The 20,160-nt window shown below is 42.7% G+C and overlaps 1 protein-coding gene across 1 annotated transcript in view; it reads right to left on the minus strand.

Annotated features, from left to right (window-relative positions):
• Positions 1-18,659, minus strand: part of LOC103362201 (synaptotagmin-9) — a 53,549-nt gene extending 34,890 nt beyond the window's left edge. The window contains exons 1-2 of the mRNA XM_008288490.1: positions 18,512-18,659; positions 304-479 (exon numbers count right to left, since the gene is read on the minus strand). Coding sequence (XP_008286712.1) covers positions 304-479; positions 18,512-18,659 — 324 coding nt within the window. The remainder of the gene's footprint in view (positions 1-303; positions 480-18,511) is intronic.
• Between the last annotated feature and the right edge of the window lie 1,501 nt (positions 18,660-20,160).

Raw genomic sequence — 20,160 nt, forward strand, 5'->3', positions numbered from 1 at the left:
TTCTGTCCAGAGGAGTCAGAGATGGACCAGAAGCTGGTGGACGGAACCAGAAGAACCCGACTGAGGAGAACATGGACGTCTAACCAGATATTAACATTTCTGTTTGTATATTTATGACCCAGCAGGTTTTGTCATATTTCCAGAAGACCTTTAATAAATCTATTTAGAAAAAAAAATGCATGAATGTTTTTGTGTTTTTATGATCCCAGAAAATTCAGAGTTTTAGGATCACTGGGAACTCAGGACTGACTAGTGGACGTAAACATTTGTTCACGACTGTATCTCACCGTATCTTCTTCTTACCTCTGTGAGGACGGGCTGCTGGTCTCCTCCCAGGAAGTGCGCCCCCTTGAGGACGTCGGGGAGGAAGCGCCCACTGAGCGGCACCCAGCACAGCTTCCATGATACGAAGAGGGAGACGCTGAAGAGGGCCAGACCACAGGTGGTCACCAGCAGGGACAACAGGCTCACCGACACATCTAGAGATGAGAGATTCAGGGAGCTGCTCAGTGAACAGTGAACACAGACTCTGCCAGAGAAAAAAACGCTGCCAAAGACAAGCCGAGCTCCCCGGGGAGGACAGACTGTGTTTATTCAGAATGCTAAATGAGAGGGAAAGCGTAACAAACTCACACCGAAGGCAAACGTAGAAAGAAATGCATCAGCAGCTACAAACAGGGCGCATTACCTTGATGATGAGGTGTTAGAATGAAATATGAAAACACCGAAAACAGCCGGATCACTGGAGAGCAGGAGACCGATTTGGCTGATTAAAAATTCCTGTTTGCAACCAGTCGGGCTGAATTATTCTCTGCCTCTCTGTCCCTGTTTTCCTCACAGTGTAGCTCCTCTTCTGTTCAGAGCTCTGTGAAGCTTCTCATCGCTCAGACGGAGAAGGAACCAAACGTCTTAGGCTGCATTTGTTCTTCAGCTTGTGTTTGTCAAGTGTAAAACATTAACTTGTTGGATTCACAATCTGAGGAGCGACCAGGACATTTAGATTTAGAAAGTCCACCAGAGCTCCTCAGAACATCTGGTTCTGAATCTGCAGCACCTTTACCTACTGACCAGAGTTCTACCTTCAGACTGTAAATGTTCCAGAGGTCCAGGTCCTTCAAGTCCACAGAGGAGGGTCCAGATGTTTCTATTTTATTTGGGTTAGTTTCACTACAGATGGTTCTGGTAGGTTCTGGAGGTAAAACGGTCCTTCCATTGTCTAGAACTGGTTCTGACCAACCACCATCACACATGCTGATATGAGCCTGGAAAGTTTACCCAGAATGCACTTTGTAAAGTTTCCTCTGGTGAATGATCAGAACCAGAACCACATCCAGGGTACCGATGATTGTTTCTATGACTCTATGTCATAGAAACAATCACTGGTACCACTATGAGACATCCCATAATACTGATGCTACCAGCTGGTTATGGACGACATGAACAGAACCAGGTCCAGTGTTCAGACTGAGACTCCTGGATGGATGTAGAACTGATCTGGTGTCAGGTTCTAGCAGAACCCAGATGTGTTCTTCCTCCTAAATGTCATGTGTCTATCTGCTGCACTGATGAAGTTCTGAGACTCAGAAATGATGGAAAAAGTCCATTAAAGTGATCAATCTGGACCCTCCTCTGTGGACTTCAAGGACCTGGACCTCTGGAACATTCACAGTCTGAAGGTAGAACTCTGGTCAGTAGATGAAGGTTCTGCAGATACAGAACCAGATGTTCTGAGGAGGTTTGGGAGGAACTGATTGATTTAGTTGATTTTAATATGTATTTCCAATAACTTCCTAAACTCTGGTTCCATTGTTGGACTGTTAGTTGAGATAAAAACCATCACTTCAGCTGATTATTTGCCTCCATGTAAAGCTGACTGATGGACACCACCGGAGCAGAGTGGTGCTCTCCATTAGCAGACCAGACGTTTCCTCCTCTAACTGCTTGACAATAAGAGAAGCACAACTAAAAGCTGCGTCCGTCTGCTGAGGTAAGATTCCTTGAAGACCTCCAGAGATGAGCGAGCTCTCTGGATCTTTGTCTCCGGCTTCCTTTGCTGCGAGTCATTTTTGAATCGGCAGACAGAGAATGCGTCTGAGTTTGTGAGCGTCCTTGCTCAGCACAAAGCCCCGCAGACTCCCGAATACAATATCAGCCATAAAGCGAGCAAACACAGTGTCGAAGGTCGGTTATTCACTCATGTCTCGGCTCCACATCATCATCAGAAATCTGTTCTTCAACAGCTGCTGAATGTCACGTTCACAGCGCATTTACATTTAAACTCAAAATGATTCACATCCACACCAGAACGTTGATGATCTCTGGGATCGAAATGACATAAAGAAGTGACAAAAGTCAGCAAGACGTCGACAGAATTGAAGCAATATGCTGCTGCTCCGTCTCAGATTTTGACTTGTTTGTTATATAAAAATATTTTTGGCTGAATTTTGTGAATGTACCTGTTGTGAGACTGAGAATTTTTGCATTTCAACCATCCAAAAAAAACTATGAAGCCACTTTAAAGGTTCAGTATGTACAGAAATAAAACTCCAACAGCCATGAAATGTGGTGAAGACTCAGACAGGATAGTTTATATCAGATCAGGATGATTGAATGGATCCAGCAGAGGACACAGTTTGAATTATTGGTCCTTGAAAACGGGGGAAAATGTAAAATTTTCCAACAAGGCTGGCGTTATGGCCTTGTCTGGTCCAACTTCACCACATCAGGTTCTGCTGATGTTAGAGCCTCAACAGGTGGTGAAATGTGACCAGAGACTGGATTCTAGTAGAACCATGGATCCATCCATAGATAGACACTGACAGGAACTTTCTGGATCAACACCAGCCCGGATTGACAATATTTTGAATCCTTTTACGTTTATCTCTGGTTCTGAAAACAGCTTTCCTTCTACCGTGTCGACTATTTGTCATTCCAGCGCAGCAGAGAGCTTCTATTAATGCTGCTGAGGCCAGGAGGAGATGAGCTCATTTATGGATGCAATTAGAGTTCAGCCCTTCAGGGTCAAAAGAACATGTTATTCTTCAGATGTGCAACCTTGAGAGCGACGCAGACCTTTTCTCTCCAAAGACATCGTCCTCGTGCTCTGGGTTTGATTTAAAAAGAAGTAAGAGCATTATTTGTCAAATAATCCAATAATCTGCTGAATAAATCTTCTAGTTATACAAGTACTCACACAGTTATGTATCAAAAACACATATTTAATCCATTTTCAATCACCTCTTTTTTTAAAAAACAAATCAGCCAGTAGGGGGCGACTCCTTCAGTTTCTCAGATTCTATAGAAATATAGAAACTGAGCCTAATTCTCACAGGCTCTGTTGCATCAGTGAACATTTTCCTCGTGAATGCATGGTTCTGATCTTGTTTAAAGACTTTTTCAAATACAACATGATGTACATTTGGTAAATTAAGGTCCATTTTTTTTTCTTAAACTCTTCATTGTGCTATAGATTTAATTCAAAAAAAAAAAAAAAGAAAAAAAAGTGTGCTATTTGTCAAATAATTATGCCTACGATAATCTGTACAAGTCTCTACTTGTGCACCAAAAACACAACTTTTAATCAATTTTCAACCACAAATCGTTCAAAGTGAAGCAGAAATCTGTATTTTTTCCATCAGCCAGCAGGAGGCGACTCTAAGGGTCACTTTTAATTGAAATATATGAGAAAATGAGTGTATTTGTCACATGATCGGTTGCATCAGTACATATTTTCTGAAAGACTTTGTGGTCTCAGTGCCGAGTTTAAATACTTTTTGAATACATCATGATGCACATTTAGTGAATTATGGAATTATGGCCAACCTATTGTTTTTCTTAAACAGTTTATTTTTTCTTAAATTATCCTCATCGTGCTATCGGTTTAATTTATTTTTATTTTTTTAAAGTGCATTGTTTGTCGAATAACGCTGTAGAAAAAGTCTCCTAATTACAGACGCTCATATCACAAACAAATCTAATCGGTTTTCAGTCACTTCTGTGAACAGTGACGCAGTCTGAATTCCTACAGAAACTCCTGCCATGCACCCGGCGATAGGCCACGGAGACGCCGCCCACATCGCATCAAGGTATAGAGGATGTAATTAAAAGGCACAAGATGTGGAGATTACAGCGTTGAATAGTCTCCATAGCAACGGCCGTCACTGGCTCCTTCGACCAGGCAGGTGGCGGTGAACATGGGCGGATCGTGTGCTCAGGATCCATTAAGCTCCTGCCTGCCTTCGCGCTGCCCTTCTGGCCGCTGTGATGCCATCACACATGAGCTGTCAAAGGCAAAAGACCCGGTGCGACGCCGCTGATTAGGGTGTAGCCGACACCGCCGAACATGTCATCCCACTGAGCCGCAGCAGCTCCACTCTGATCCAACGCTGATTCACCTCCTCGGCTCTCGGAAATGAAAACATCTGCTGAGCGGGGTCGCCCTGAGACGCTGAATGTTGGAGAAAAGTTGTGCCCCGATACGAGGATTGTGTCGTCTTAAACTGGAAACCTTCATTACGCTCCTCAACCTCTGACTGATGGAGGCCATAAACTCGAGTGCTAAACTTAAGTGTTGCAGCCCTCATACTCCTTGAGTGCCTCGTTTTCTACGTCTGCAAGTAGCTTCAGTGAACCACCATCAGTCTCTGCAGCTCCTCACGGTTTTAAAGCCGCGACAGTCCGACATCCTTCTACAGCCTCGTTATCGATTACGTTTTAAAGAGAAACCCATTTCCTGCAGGACTGCATTCGTTTGTAACGTCTCACAAACATGTTTCTCATCAACGTGTTATTTCTTCACTGTTGCTTCTTTTGCAGACAAACAATTGTACATCAGATGGACTTGTCACCACGGCAACCCAGAAAATCAAGAAGAAGCTTTAAATATGTCGCGAAAAAGTCGTATTTTTATTAACCTTTTCAGAACCTTGATCAAGCTTTAACATGTGAACACGTCAAACAAAGCGTGATCTTTTTACTGAAACTCACTAGAAAGTGAGCGAAAACCAAAAGTAAACACAGACAGAAAGTGAAACTAAGACTGATGGTCTTCTGGGTGAACATCCAGTCTCTGGTTTATACCTCCATCCTGCCCTCCAAAGTCCATCAAAACAAAATCACATTAACCTCAAGACATAACTGAGAATGTTGTGTAGTCGTAGCCTAAAACCTGCATTCTCTCTAACAGCCAACAGGGGGCGAAGTCAGATTCTGTAGAAGTCTATTAGAAAATTAGCCGACTTCTGACTTGATTTGTTCCCTCAGTAAACATTTTTCTAATGAGTTGATGGTCTTACTGGCTCATTTCAAGACTTTTTGAACATAGCGTGGTGTTTATTTAGTAAACTATGGTCCCATTTAGAGGAAAATAGACGTTAAAGCAGGACATGTTTTCAGGTGAGACTACATTATCGCTGTGTGTAGTGTCCTCTGGTTCCTTGTCAGATCTCACTCGCTGTATCTGGTTTCACGATACTAAGATGGTCACGATCAAATGCCAAGCTCAAGGCTTCAAAACGGTCGGCGGCAAACAATGGCGACGTTATAATATATACAATATATGGTCCATGGGAACTGTGAAGATGATACCAAAACAACAAAACAAGAGACATGTTGGCCAATAGATGTCTACAAAATGCTGTTACCAGTTCCAGAAAGTTTCCAACAAGACTGAATTGCGGAAGTGGAAAATGATAAAACATGTAGAAGTCCTGGTATCGAAGTTAGCACCAGCGCTAATTTGGCCACATTTGCCAACAGCACAAAATCACTGAGTTTCTGAATATATTCATGTTGAAAGGCATTTTCAGGCCCTGACATTGTGTTTGTCTGTGGATAAAAGGCCAGAATCCACAGAAAAAAGCCACATTTAAATAAACCCTTGTGTACATGCAGACAGGGCCTTTGTAGATATTTAATAGGATGGAAATTGCACCGTTTAAACATTCTGTGGTGTAATTTGGAGATATGAATCATGCTCATCCTGCTCATCGTGTTGTTCCAAATAAAGCCCATCAAACACATAAAAGCCATTTGGAAAATTAGCTCGATAACGATGCTATCGCGGGTTATTTTAAAGCATCCATTGACGTCATGGCTTCTGTTCCACTTGCGTCAGTTCCTCATTTAGCGTTTAGTTCGCAGATCTTTGATAAAAATGAAGCGTGTTCTTGGGTATTTATTTCCACATCCTCGGACCAAAATGCCAACAATCACAGAAAAAAAGCAACTCGGTTGAAGAAAAGCGCGTCTGGTGCAGAACAAGGACTTGTGTCGAGGTAACTTGGTGCAACGAACGTTGTGTTTTAGAGCTACGAGTCAAGTCTCGCATTTGTTCTGCTACTGTTACACACATTTACCCCACAAGCGTCTGGTGATTACGGGAAAATGTGTTCATTAAGGGCAGGTCTGGTTCCACGTTAGCTCTCTATCGAGGTGTTATATTTTAACTCGGCTTTCGTCTCCACCAGGCGGAAACTTCTGAAAGCCGAAAAATGAAGAAGTGCCAACGCACCAAACTTTACCGATCTTTACGAAACTTCGGGTTTGTTCAGTCACCCATAAGGGCATGATGTCCAGTTTCCAGATGCCAAAACAGCAACGTTCAAACTCGAGGCTTCATCCACAAACCAAAGGCTGCTGTTGCTACGTCCATCATCGAGCATTTCCACGAAGTTCTTTTCTGCAGGAATCGAGGAATCTTAAAACCCACAAGATAATAAAAAAGCTTCGTTACTGACCACTTTGACGTCGGCCAACGCTTCCGTCCCGGCAGACGCCGGAAACTTTACTTCATCCTGAACATCCACGTTACAAAACAAGCAACCCCGCCACAGACAATTACACTAATCAAAACCTCCCTGACCTTTTTTTAATTATAATTGTCGACTTCCTTTAGTGAGCCTACTGATTAATGGAGCTCCTGAATCCAATTAACTGCCACCAGCTGTATTGAGTCGAGGCCTTGGCGCCTTGATTGCACCCCGCGAGAGGACTCAAAAAGCAGAGACGCCCTGTGGCAAAGGTAATTCAAAGAGTCGTCTGGGCTGTTTTGCTGTTTTTTAAAGCCAAACTTAGTTGAGAGTTTTTTGAAAATATTTTTTTTTTTTTTACTTTTGGAATCTGGTTTGAAAGGAAAGCAGTCAACCTTGAATTTGAAATATTTATCTTCTGAGCTGTTATTTCATTTAAATACAGGAAAAAGCTGGATTTTCGTTGGTGTGAAATACTGAAACAAATGCATCAGCTATTTGGCACGCGGCGCCGCATGCTTCCTGTTTGTGCCAGCTGAGGACACGAGCCCCGTGCACGGCGTCGGGACACATATTGTAGATCATGTCTTTGCTGCTCTCGCCTCATCCCAGCTGGTGCCCGGTGCAGAGCTGCACGCACTGTGTTCTACCTGCATCGTTTCACAAATCCTGGTGCTGACTGCGCTCTAATTCTAATTATAACGCAGCAGCACGCCGACACACTCGCACACCTTCAAGCTTCTGCTGCAGCATTAAGTGTTAAAACGTATTCATTCAGGGTGTTTTCATGCAAATCTCCTCATCGTGTACAAATAAAACAGAACTCTGAGAACTTACGTGACAGTTAAATAAATTCAGATTTGCTTTATGTACTGCGTGCATCCAAACAGAACATCATTTCTTGGTTTAGGTGAAGGTGAAGGTGTCCTAACTGGGGTTAAGGTTGAGCTCGGGCATGCATCTAAAGGGTTACGTCAGTGCAAAGGCCTTTTATAAAGTCTGTGAATGAAATAGAAGCATGTTTGGTTTAACTCCTGATCACAACACACATCTTTACTAACATTTGTTAAACTGCATGAATCACACGACTGCACATTTTACAGAGAATTATTTAAATTCAGTGTCTTTCAAACCATTGTTTTAGTGTTTGGACCTAAAAAAAAATCACTTCTGATTAAGATTAAGGAACAAGAAAAGAACCATACTGGTGAATGTAAACAGTATTTAGCATCTAGCAACCAAAAACCCAGAACATCATTATATTTACTGATACACTTCTATGTTCTCTTGTTGTAAATATTTTTTTGTTGTGTTGTGGTTTTGTTTCATTTCCTGTTTTATTTTGACATTCCCTTTCCTCGTGTGTCTCGTGTGGTTTTACTTCCTCCCTTTGTCTGTTTTCCCTCCTTTTTTTGATCGACCATCAGTTTCACCTGCATCCTGCCTCCTCATTGGTTGTCTGTGTGTCTCCCTGTCCCTCATGTTTGCTGCCCTCGTGCTCACCTGCCGGTTACCTGCCCAGGTGTTCCTCACCTGCATCTGGTTTGTGTGTTAGTTCTCGTTTGCAGCCTTGTTTGTTGACCGCCTGTCTCTGGGTTGTGTTTTTGTTCCTTTGTTTTTCTAATTTCTGTGGATTTTGGGCTTCTGTTTCTTTGGATTACCTTCATCTGTGGATGTATTTCCCCCGAGATCACCTGGATCACCTGGATTACCTGGATCACCTGGATCACCTGGATCACCTGGATTACCTGGATCACCTGGATCACCTGGATCACATGGACCACCGGCTGCCTTTCGTTCATCCACCTGAAAGCCTCTCGTAAGTTTCTTTACTCAAGTTTGTTTTTGTGTCTGAAGTCCTCCCTGATGAAAGGTACAACAGTTTTTATGCACATGTACGTTGTTCTTCCCTACTTCCTGTCAGTTTTACGATACATACACTGCTGCTGCTGCAACACCACCTGTCCCCTCCCGGGGATCAATGAAATACACTCTTATGTGTAAATTGAAGCCTCAACACAATTCAAACAGGTGAGTTATGTTCGAAAACAGTCCCGCTGATGTTGTCTTAAATGGAGGAATGAGCTCTGGAGACTGGAACCTTTCTGGTAGCGGGCTGTAAACACGTTTGTTTCTGCTCTAAAGTTGGACATTTTAACATGGAGCTCTGTGGGAACTGACTCACTGTTGGAGTCGGCCTCAAGTGGTCATTCAAGGAACTGCAGTCTGTTTATTATGTTCTGCATTGGCTTCGTTTGTCAGACCTGGAAGTTGCTGCTTGGTAAATATTTGTCTTTAACTGAACTAAGAGAAAGCAGTGGGGGGTTTTCAGAGCTGCTCCAGTAGAAACATCCATCCATCCATCATCTCTACACCTTAATCCTCTCTAGGGTCATGGGGGGCGGAGTCTATCCCAGCTGACTCAGGGTGAAGGCAGGTTCACCTGGACAGGTAACCAGTCTATCACAGGGCTACACTTAGAGACAGACAACCAAGCACACTCACATTCACACCTACGGACAATTTACAATCACCAATTAACCTCAGCATGTTTCTGGACTGTGGGAGGAAGCTGGAGAACCCGGAGAGAACCCACGCTGCACGGGGAGAACATGGAGACTCCACGCAGAAAGATCCCGGGTGTCCACACCAGGACACGAACCGGCGACCTTCTAGCTGTGAGGCGACGATGCTAACCACTGAGCCACCTTGCAACCAGTAGAAACATCTAAAAACTCACATTTTATGGCCAGAAAATCAAAATAAAAAATATACAAAATACTACATTCAAATCACCTCTTAAGCCCGCGACACACTGTGTGGTTTTATCCCAGATGAGAATCGTGGTGATATCTTTGGTCTTGGCTCTTCCTCGGTGGTCCTACGTCGCCCTGTGAGACGGCTTCAAGGACGGCCGATGTCGTGGTCTGATCATCTCACAGTGTGACTGCTGCCGTGACCTACATTAACTAACTAACCAATAGAAACGCAGGATGAAGTGACGTAGTGATCGGTTGGCCTCTCTCTCTTAGCCACGTCCATATTCTCCTCCTTCTCCTTTTCTTGGGATTTCTCTCCAAACACATAAACGCCAGGAGGACGAGGGCTCCGTTCACGCTCCGCTAGTTTCTTTGCTTATGACGTTTCATTCTTGCACATTCGTGTCGCTTCATGTACGTCGTAGGCTGCAGTTCGGCTCACGTTTTCATCGTGCAATCTGCACACAGCAAACTTCATGTCGTGCCCAAAGTCTGCTAGCTTCATGTCGTGCAGCGTAGCTAGCTGTCAACATATAAGATTGTTAAAATCGCACAGTTTGTAGCCGGCATCAGACTACGAGGCCACATGCACCTTCTTTTTTTTATACATATATAATCTGTGGTTCATCTTCATGCACAAACCTTTTCCCTTGAAAACACTGAATGATGCATGAACCTAACCGTCGTGATGTTTGTCCAGGAAAGCAGCCAGGCACGGACTCCAGGACGGATTTTTGCATTTTGACTTATCATACGTCTGATGAAACGACTAAATGCAGTGTTTTAATCACCAAGATAAAGTCTGATCTGCTAGTTATTGCTGCAGCTGATCAGACGTTGGGTGGTGGAGGTGTGACTGCTGTACAGGAAGCAGCATGTGTGCCACGCCTGGATGGAGAGCAGAAATCCTGACAATCTAATATTTATTGAAAAAGAAACGATTGTACTCCTAAAGTGGAACCACGGCGGCTCGGATCCAGATGTCATTTTCCCATAATGCATTATTGACACGGCAGCAGCGCAATAAATAATCAAACCGGCTCCAAATACCGTTTTACTCTCAAACTGTGGAACACAAAAATGATTTAAATTTGCTGGAATTGTTGCTCGTGCATCAGACAAACGGCTGAATGTTTTCGCAAAAACACAATAGCTGTCGTGCACCAGCTCGCAGCAGTCATTAAGAGGACGGTGTTTTAGTTTCTGGGTTTTTTATGACGTGAAACCCTTTTTGAAATCTTTCCTTAATCATCAGTGAAACACAGCCCATCTTCTGCAGCAGAGGAAACACCGGTAAAGCGTTTCAGATGGTTTGAGCGCAGCAGGAAGCACATCGGCCGAGGAGATCCGTCACGTCGTCCACCAAAGCGAACGGATCGTCCTGACGGGAGCCTCGGCGGAGACGTTCTCCTCTGAAGCCCAAAACCCCAAAGTGAGCCGACGCACAGATGGCTGCTCTCATTGATTCGGACTTAAATCTGCCTTTGATTTGTGGAAATCAGCATCGCGCTGGAGGCGGCCTGATTATCCGGAAGCCGGAGCCCGCAGCATCGTCTGTGGAAGTGAAATGTCAGCGTCGCTTCCACATGTTTAATTTAGCATTCGGTGTTACTGTGACATGCGCTCGCCTTCACACAGTCAGGTACGAGTCTCCAGGCTGGAATAAGGATTTATCCATTAACACCGGAGTGTGAGGCGTCTGATGTTCAGCATCTGAATCTGCTTTTTCTCAGTAAATCAAAGTCCAATGTTTCCAGCAACGTGCATCTGAGAGTAGATCACATTCATACACCAGTGGCCAAAGAGCTGCCATGCAAGCTGCTGCCTGCCATTGGGAGCTACTGTGGTTCCAGTTTCTTGCCCGAGGACACTTCGACTGTGGAGGGGATCGAACCACCAACCTTACGATCAGAGGACAACCTGAGCCACAGCCGCCCCGACAGCATCTCTGCTGTCTGCTAGCATCAACGTTCACAAGTCAACACACGAATCAAGCGGATAAACTCTTCAAATCTTGCTTCACTATCAGTAATATTCAGATTTCCATTCACAGGAAAAGAACGGCTGCTGGTTGGTTTTGTGCTGCAGAGTCGCCAAAGTGGAAACAAACACGATGTGTTCTAGAAAAAAACACCAAACCTCAGTGATGTTGGCGAATTCCACCATCAGCAAGACCATTAAGGTCCAAACGCAGCCCAACAACAAGGCCACTGGTGGGCATCAGTAGAGTACGAAGGTACAACCGACCGTGCACATTTTCACAAGTTGTCATGTTCAGGCTCTCCGGAAAAAAAAAGTGCTTGTTCGTTGGGCAAAGAGTGATAATAAGTTAAGATAATAGTTCTAAGAGGGTCCTGGCACCGTCGGACCCTAGTTAGCAAGACGCAACCGTCATGAAAACAGTTCTGGACAGAGCTCAGTATTGCTGAAGTTCTCGTCTGTGATGCCTAAACGAACCATTTCTGCTGCTTCTTCGAGTCGGTTTTCTTTGAACAACCTGTTGCTTAAAGGCTCTTTGTGGAACTTAACGTGGTTTTTCTGCAGCGTCACTGCAAAGAAGCGTTTCTCGGTTCCAGTCGGCACCTTTTTATTTTCCTGGGCGTCGTCCTGCCGTCTGCCTTCGGCCACTTTCTCCCTGAGCGGCTGCAGAACTGTTTAACGCGACTTCTCCCCGCTCCTCATTATTAACTCCATACATCACGCTCTAGCTGCTCGCCGGCATTAGCGGCGACGAGTGGACGCCAGAGAAGGTCTAATCGCTCCATCATCCCTCCGAGCAGAGCAGCGACCGATCACGGCGCTCGGTTTGTTCCTGTTTACTACCCAGCACTCCTACACAGATAATAAGCTGCAGTTAAACTAGCGTAGGGCTGCAAACAGCAGCAGGAGAGCAGCTATAATTGTTTGTTCCGTCCCACGCATGAGCTTAATATTTCCACTTAGAAACGTCTGTCAATGAAAAACACAGTGAGTCGACTTTTAATGATGATTTCTGCCATAGAAGGAAATGATGTGTTGGTTGGATGAATCAGTAAAACATCTCCAGCATCTGATCCGATGCTCGGCTCATAAACTGTTGCTAATCATTTCGTTTCCTTTATCCTCATGTCGAGCGACGGATCTCGTGTCTGGAAAGGGTTTTAGCAAAGCGAGGTGGTAAAACCGAACCTACCTAAAGCAAATATTCAGTTTTTATATTAAAAAGCTATAATTAAGACGATAATTATCCGTCCTGGGAGCACATTAAACCTCTAAACACCCACAGAACGAATCGACGTGCAGGTGAATCGGCTTCGGCTCATTAAGGAGCTCCGTGTGCAGTGAAGCCCGACACTGATGCAGCTCAATAAGCTGCTGCCTTCAGGTCCACGGCGGCTCAATAACACACAGCGGCCGAGGTGAAAGGCCACCGGAGAGCAGCTCTGAGGGGAAGGACGGAGATCATATCCTGGAAACGGGGAAAAAAAAAAAACACCACGTGGAGGAAAACGCTGCAGAAAAGTGAATCTCAAACGAGGAGCCGTTCACTTTATTGGGCTCGTTCAGGAACATCACCAGAGGCTCAAAGATTTCTAAAGCAAATATCCAATAATGTTACGTTGCCTGGCAACAATGCCTTGGAAATGCAATCAAGGGTGTAATGAAAGCTAACCTATTTCTCCCCGCATTTAATCAATCGCTCGTCTCGGAGGCCGACGAGCCGAAGTGCTTCCTGCGTTTCCGACTTCGCTGCTCGACGTTGTTCCCGCGGCTGCAGCTGGAGTCTCTGCTGGTTCACGGCCGGCGGCTAACAGACAATCGCGTTCCATTCAGAGGTTCGTCGACACGTCGTTAAACGTCTGATACGAGTCTGAGCCGAAACGTTCTGATCAGAATTCGCTCGAACCACCGATTCTCACGTTAAAACTTTAAGAACCAGAATGGGTTCAACCACAGGAAGTAGTTCTCATGTGCTGATCAGCTGGTGCCAAATATCACTGCCGGGTTGAACTGCTACTTTGCTAGCTAACAAAGCTAACACAGCTAGCTAGCTAACACAGCTAACAGAGCTAGCATTCAGCTCATTTCAGACGAACCAGACCTGCACAAATCCTGTCAGACAGGAAACAGCTGAGGACTACAAACACTGGATCGCCATGGTAACTGATGCTGTACATCCAGATCTCTATGGTAACTGATGCTGCAGCGCTGGATCGTCATGGTAACTGATGCTGCACTACTTCTGTACTTCTGTTTAGCCGCTACAGAACCGTCACAGCCAGCAGCAGACTTCAGAAAGTCCTGCCGACATCAGGCTGCTCTCGGCGGCTACAGCGAGCACTGACCGCCGTCACCGCTGTCAAACCGGGACGCTCACATCTCCAGAATCATCGGCTTCATCTTGATCCACTGACCACAGATGTGACGTTTATACCACCACTTTCTCACCTAAAATAACTTTTAAACTACACCATGTGTGACAAGAACTGCAGGAGTTACAAAAACAACTTGTGTTGCATTTGAAAGTTTTCTCCTTTGAAAGAACAATTCTGTACATTGAGGACTGAAAAACGCTAAATAATCTTTTAATTTGTTATTTTGCAATTTGTGACCATAAAATTGCGGTTTTACAGAATTTAAATCTGCAAAAAATGTCATTTTACACATATTTTTTTGTTATTTTCACCAGTTTAACAGCTTTTATAGTTATAGTCTATATATATATATATTCTGGCCTCATTGCTGTCAGACTTTTACAGATTTTTATGTTTTTCTCGTTTTTTATCTGAACCCCTGCCTGCTGACTCCACCCTGCAGTTCTCCGTCCGTCCACCAGGTGTCCTCGCCTCCTCCTCACCTGTCCTGCAGCGACCTCTGACCGACTCACCTGCTTCCTGTTCCTCCTCCTCCTCCTCTTCCTCCTCCCATCACTGTCCACCTGTCTGCAGGTTTCTACTTTTCTCCTCTGCTGTTGGTAACGTTTGAACGTTTACAGACGAGGGTTTATTATCGACGACGTTTGTCTCGTGAGGATAAAACTACGTTTGGTTTCAACCTGAAGCTCCTGAGCTGCCGTCTGCTGCAGGAACAGACATCCAGGTGAGAAGGAACGACACAGAATCAACCGATAAACTACCTGAACTTCTAAACTACTGAAGGAAGCAGCTGTAGGGTTTGATTATTTTGCACTCTGGAAGTCCTCACTGTGAAAAATAAATACGTGTTTTGAAGAATTTACGGTTATTTTACAGATTTTCCTTGTTTTTGCTAAATTACACAAAATAAATAAAATCAGAGAAAAGAAAGTATTAATTTACACGTTGAACAGAGTCTAAAGATCCCGGCCAAAACTGTAAATATTCTCTGTATTTTTACAAAATGGTGATTTATTCAGTGTAAAATTATTAAAATATTCTTATTATTTACTGTATTTAAATCAATTAAAAATATCCGTGTCCTCCTGATATTTTCCATTTTTTAATGAAAAAAATTACATAAATAATAGATTTTTTAAAAAACCATTTCAATCACTAAAAAATTTTTTTAATGTAGATGTTGACTATAAAACAAACAAAAACAGGCAGAAACTCTAAATAATGTCAAATTTAAAAAAAAAAAAAAAAACTGTATTTTTACAAACTGTGTGACCAAAATATTCTACTTTAATTTTTACTAAAATTAAATCAGAAAAAATAATTTGTACAAATTTTTGTCATCATTTAAAAGAAAAAACAAAACAGGTATATTTAAGTATTATAGTAAAGTCACTCATTTGTTCTTTTAAAAAGTGTGACCACAACATTCCACATTTTAATCGTATTTAAATCAGTTAAATATGTTGTGTTGCAGGTATTTGCTATTTCCTAAAATAAATATGAAGTATGTTACGGATTAAATACAAACCAAACCTGAAAATAACGTCCGACTGTTGAAAAATCTGTTTTTAATAAATATTATAAATATTAATTTGTTCTTTTACAGTATCCTACAGTATTTTTTTTATTGCATTTAAAATAGCAAAAGTCTTCGTATCTTATAGGTGTTTGCTGTTATTTAAAATTAAATAGTGAATCACTTTTCAAACTTTGGTTTTTACAGATTTTTCCTGTTTTATTTAGTAAAATCACAGAAAAATGTATTAATTTACATGTAGGCTGTAAATTCATTTATTTTTTACAGCCATTTGTTCTTCTACCATGTGTGACCATCAACCTTTTTACACTTTTACTGAATTTAAATCATCTAAAAATCAAATTATTTTACAGACATTTGCTGCTGTTTTTATGATTTTTACAGTTTTAGAGATTCAACATTTTTTGACGTGTTTCTTTTTGCTGCCAGAGAGTTTTTTTTATAGATTTTTTTCTTCCTTCCTCTCGGTTCGGGCTCCGACGGTTTCAGGAGGTTTAACACTTATTAGTGATGAATGTGTTTCATGCAGCAGCAGCAGCAGCGAGGGAGCGTTGCTGGAAAACCACCTGGAGAAACGAGCCGGCGGAGCTGCTTCTGCATGACATTAGAATAATTTTACATCCTTGTGAGTCTCACAGACCAACAGAACCTCGGCAGCTCGTTTTTGTTAAAGTCCTCAAGTTGCTGACCCGGATCCAGGACCACGTATGAAAGTCCACGTTTGCTCTGAAACGTTAAAGTGAAGCTCGAAGCCGTCGTCCTGCTCTCTGAGGACCAAGCTGCAGATTCACTGAGACTCAGAACTCAGATGTTCTGTGGTTTCATCTAGAATCCTGCAGGTCCAGCAGCAGCAGAACCCAAAGTTAAAGACAGCGCCGTGAAGCAGGAAGTGTTTCTCACAGGTCGCTGAAATAAAGCAGCTCCTGGTTTGTGGAGTTTCTTTTGTTTCTGAGCAGAACCAGAAACGTTTCAGCTGCACGTAGGAGACGAATAGAAACCTGCTGTCAGGATGATGTGATCAGATTTTAATGCTCTGAAACGATGTCATTTAACTAAAGAACAAACGTCTATTTGTGGGCGTTATGTTCAGTTTATTTTAGAGATAACACGTAAATTAATGCTTATTTTTCTGTGATTTTACTATAAATTATCTGTAATTAAAGAAAACAGGACAATTTGTTAAAAAAAAAAAAAACAGTAAATTTTTTATTATCTTTTTTTTTTAACCATTTTTTCATTCTTAATCTAGAAAATCTGTCTTTGAAACAAAAACAAATACCTGTAAAATAATTAGACTTGGCTGATTTAAATACACTTAAACAATATATTTTCATAAATGTCTCTTTGTGGACGTTATGTTCAGTTTATTTCACAGTGAACATGTTTGGGGGGTTTTTCTCCTGTGATTTTAACAGAACAGAAAAATCTGTAAAAAAAAAAAAAAAAAGTTAAAAGAACATCTAGCTTTTCTTTAATCTCTAACACACATAATTTCAAATATCAGTTAAAATAAAAACATTTTTAGCTGATTTAATAAATGAAGTGTCATTTTGCAGCGAGACATTTTAATAAAATAAATTTGTAAAAAATGCAGTGATTTTATTAGATAACTGTTTTCAATAATAACAATAATAATAATAATAATAAAACATTTAGCAAATTTTCAGTCTCTGATATAATCATCTTTTCTTTAAATAGCAAATATGATTAAAACGGTGTAATTTTACAAACATGGTAAAATAATTCATATTTTATTTGTAAAAATACAGATTTTTTACAAATAAAATATGAACACGTGAACATTTTTCTGCAGTTTTACTGGATGTGATCTTTCATTGAACTAAACAGGGAACATTTGTATAATAACATTAATATATATGTATATATATATATATGTCACTTTTTAAATCCTAAATATACGTTTGTTTTTTCAACCAACCACACATTCTGGTGAAGATGCAGGTTTCCATGTGGACACTAATGCACAGTTTTCTTGCACTTTGCGTGTAAATTATTGCTTTTTTGCGACTTCACCAGATGTTATCAGTGAAGTACTGAAACAGGACGGTAGATCGATTCATATATGACATGCAGTTGTTGGTTTTCTACTGAATGCTGTAAAGACTTGAGCTCTAACTCCGGACTCTCTGCTGGTTTGGATCCAGACTGAGTCCTAAAAGCTCCTCGTGTGGCCGAAGCTGTGAAACTTAGTCGGTGTTTCCTGAACGCTGCTTGTTGTTTGCTGTGAATCAAAGTGAATCCGGAGCAGGAAGAAGTGGGTCACGGCTCCTTGGGGAACCGGTCTGGAAGCTCCAACTTCCTCCGTCATACATGTTTAATGACGGATTGTAACATGTTAAACGGCTGAAACCAACATGCATGAGAACCAGACGAAGGCGCTCAGAACACGAGCAGCTGAATTACATCTGCTCTGGGATCCTTCACGACCATCAGCTGCACCTCTCTGGTGTTCATGGAGATACTGAAAGTTAAACATCTGCATTGAAACCCTTTTTTAAAACTTTCAGATGCAGTTTCATTCTGTTTTTTTTTTTGTTGTTTTTTTTTAAATCAAAAACCTCCTGACATCCACCTCCTGCTGTAGAACAGCTGATTTCTTTGTGCTTTTGCTGCTCAGCTCAGCACTGGGAGGTCTGGGAGCTACTGGGTGGGGCTTTCTCTCTCTGAAGGCTGCTGGAGTAGAAAGAGAAACCAGAGCATCACTTCCATTCAGAGCAGCAGCAGCAGCAGCAGGGAGGAGGACGGAGGCTGCAGAGCTCCCAGAAACCAACATTATCTGGATCTGAGGAGCAACAAGTTCACGCTCTTGTTGCCTTTACAGGAAATTTATGGTGAAAGAAGCTCATCTGATGCACACACCTGTTCAATCTGTAGTTTACAAAGCAGGGGATGTTAAATGAATGATGACATTAGAAGCTTATCCATTAAACTGTTGGTGGGAAAGTTTTGGATAAAATGGAATCAAAAGGTTTCAGAGCTTTTCTGAAATTAAAAATGCGTAAACTTTGGTTTTACGCACGGATTCTGCGGTTTGTAAACTGAACTCCAGCCTGCTGTAAACTCGCGGACGGACGGGCGGCGGGTTCTGACCTGAGTCGGTGTACCGCGGTCTGGCCAGGTCCCTGAAGTAGTAGATGAAATCCAGGCAGTTGTCGTCCTGCACCTCGCCCTTGGAGCACAGGTCGGACAGCAGCTCCAGCGCCTTTCGACAAATCTCATCCTCTCGTTCTCCAGGCATTGCCCTCCAGCATCCTCCTGACTGCTCGGCCACTCCGGCTGCTCCTCCGCCTCCCTCACATGCACCGTCGCTCAGCGCAAAGACGCACCGCGGCTACACCCCTGGACAGCTCCAGCGCGCTTCCACGCATCCACGGAAATCCACGGGGGGAGAAAAAAAAAAGTCGAATTCAGCGGGAGGCTTCGGCGCAGACGGGGGAAGTTGTGGCGGGTTTAGAGGCTCCTCCGGTGCGCGGCTCGCCGGCACAGCTCTCCTCCTGCTCTCGGTCCTCCTGCTGAATCACTGGTGAAGCTCCGGCGGCTCCTGGCTCAATGAACGCTCGGCTTTCAGCGCGCGCACTTGTTCCTCGGCGCGTCGGGACGCGGACAGACAGGAAGTTCAGCCTCCAGCGGCAGCCAGCTGAGATCCTCCTCCTACAAATGTCATCAAGTCCCTCATTCACTCGCTTTCCCTCCTTTTTTTTTTTTTTTTAATCTCCTGAGCAAAGATTCCTCTCAGAACACCGTAAAAAAACGAATCTCTCAGTTTATTCTTTTACTTTAAATTTCAGGCTAAACTCTGCTCGGGTTAGATTTCCTGTTTGAACCAGCTCTGGTTGAGCAGCTGCTGCAGAAATACACAAGAAAGCAGCACTTAGTAAGCAGTCCAGCTGCTTTCTTGTCGGACGTTTGGGATTATTTCAGGGGAAGTTGAGGCTTAATTCATAATTTTAGCGTTTAAAATGTCAATCAAGGACGTCTGCTGTCACTCAGGTGTTGTAAAGGGACAGGATCAGCAGCAGGAATATATGTACAAATAGCTTTGTTTTATCAGTGCTAATTAGCATTAACAATAAGTAATCAATGATTTGATAACAGCTCAGCACAGTGGATGTTAGTGATGAGCTGCTGTTACTGTTAAAGTCAACAAACACCTGATTGATGCTGAAAAAACGACTTTAATGCTTGTTTTTAGTCGTTTCCAGCTGTTGTCGGAGGTCCTGAACCTCCTCAGAGTCTCTGTCATGGTCCCGCTGCTGCTGAACTCCCACAATGCTCTCTGCTGCCACCATGAGCTGTAGTCTGAGTGACGCCTCCTCTGGTCTCTACAGGATTAAACAGTGAGAGGCTCCACCTGGTGGAACAACCAGGTACTACAGCTGGTCTATGATGCGTTTACTAACATATTGTAAATCAGCAGTTCTCAAACATTTTGAGCCACGACCCCCAAGATAACTAAAATTTGTCTTCGTGACCCCCACTTTGAATTTTTAATATCTCATGAGTAGTAACTTTGTTGTTTGTGCATTAATCCGTTAAAAATGAATGTTAACTCCACAGATTAATCTCTTTACATTAACACGTTGATTTTCTTTTAAATTAATGAATTGAATTTATTTCAAACAAATGAAAGGGAACAAAAAATATTAAAACAAAAGAAAATGATTTTTAAAAAGAGCAAAAAGAACAATAATATCTCATAATCAAATCATGATATTAACAAGTTTAAAAAAGGAGCAGGG

The sequence above is a fragment of the Stegastes partitus genome, unplaced genomic scaffold (assembly GCF_000690725.1).
Source record: "Stegastes partitus isolate 25-593 unplaced genomic scaffold, Stegastes_partitus-1.0.2 Scaffold562, whole genome shotgun sequence".
NCBI lineage: Eukaryota > Metazoa > Chordata > Actinopteri > Pomacentridae > Stegastes > Stegastes partitus.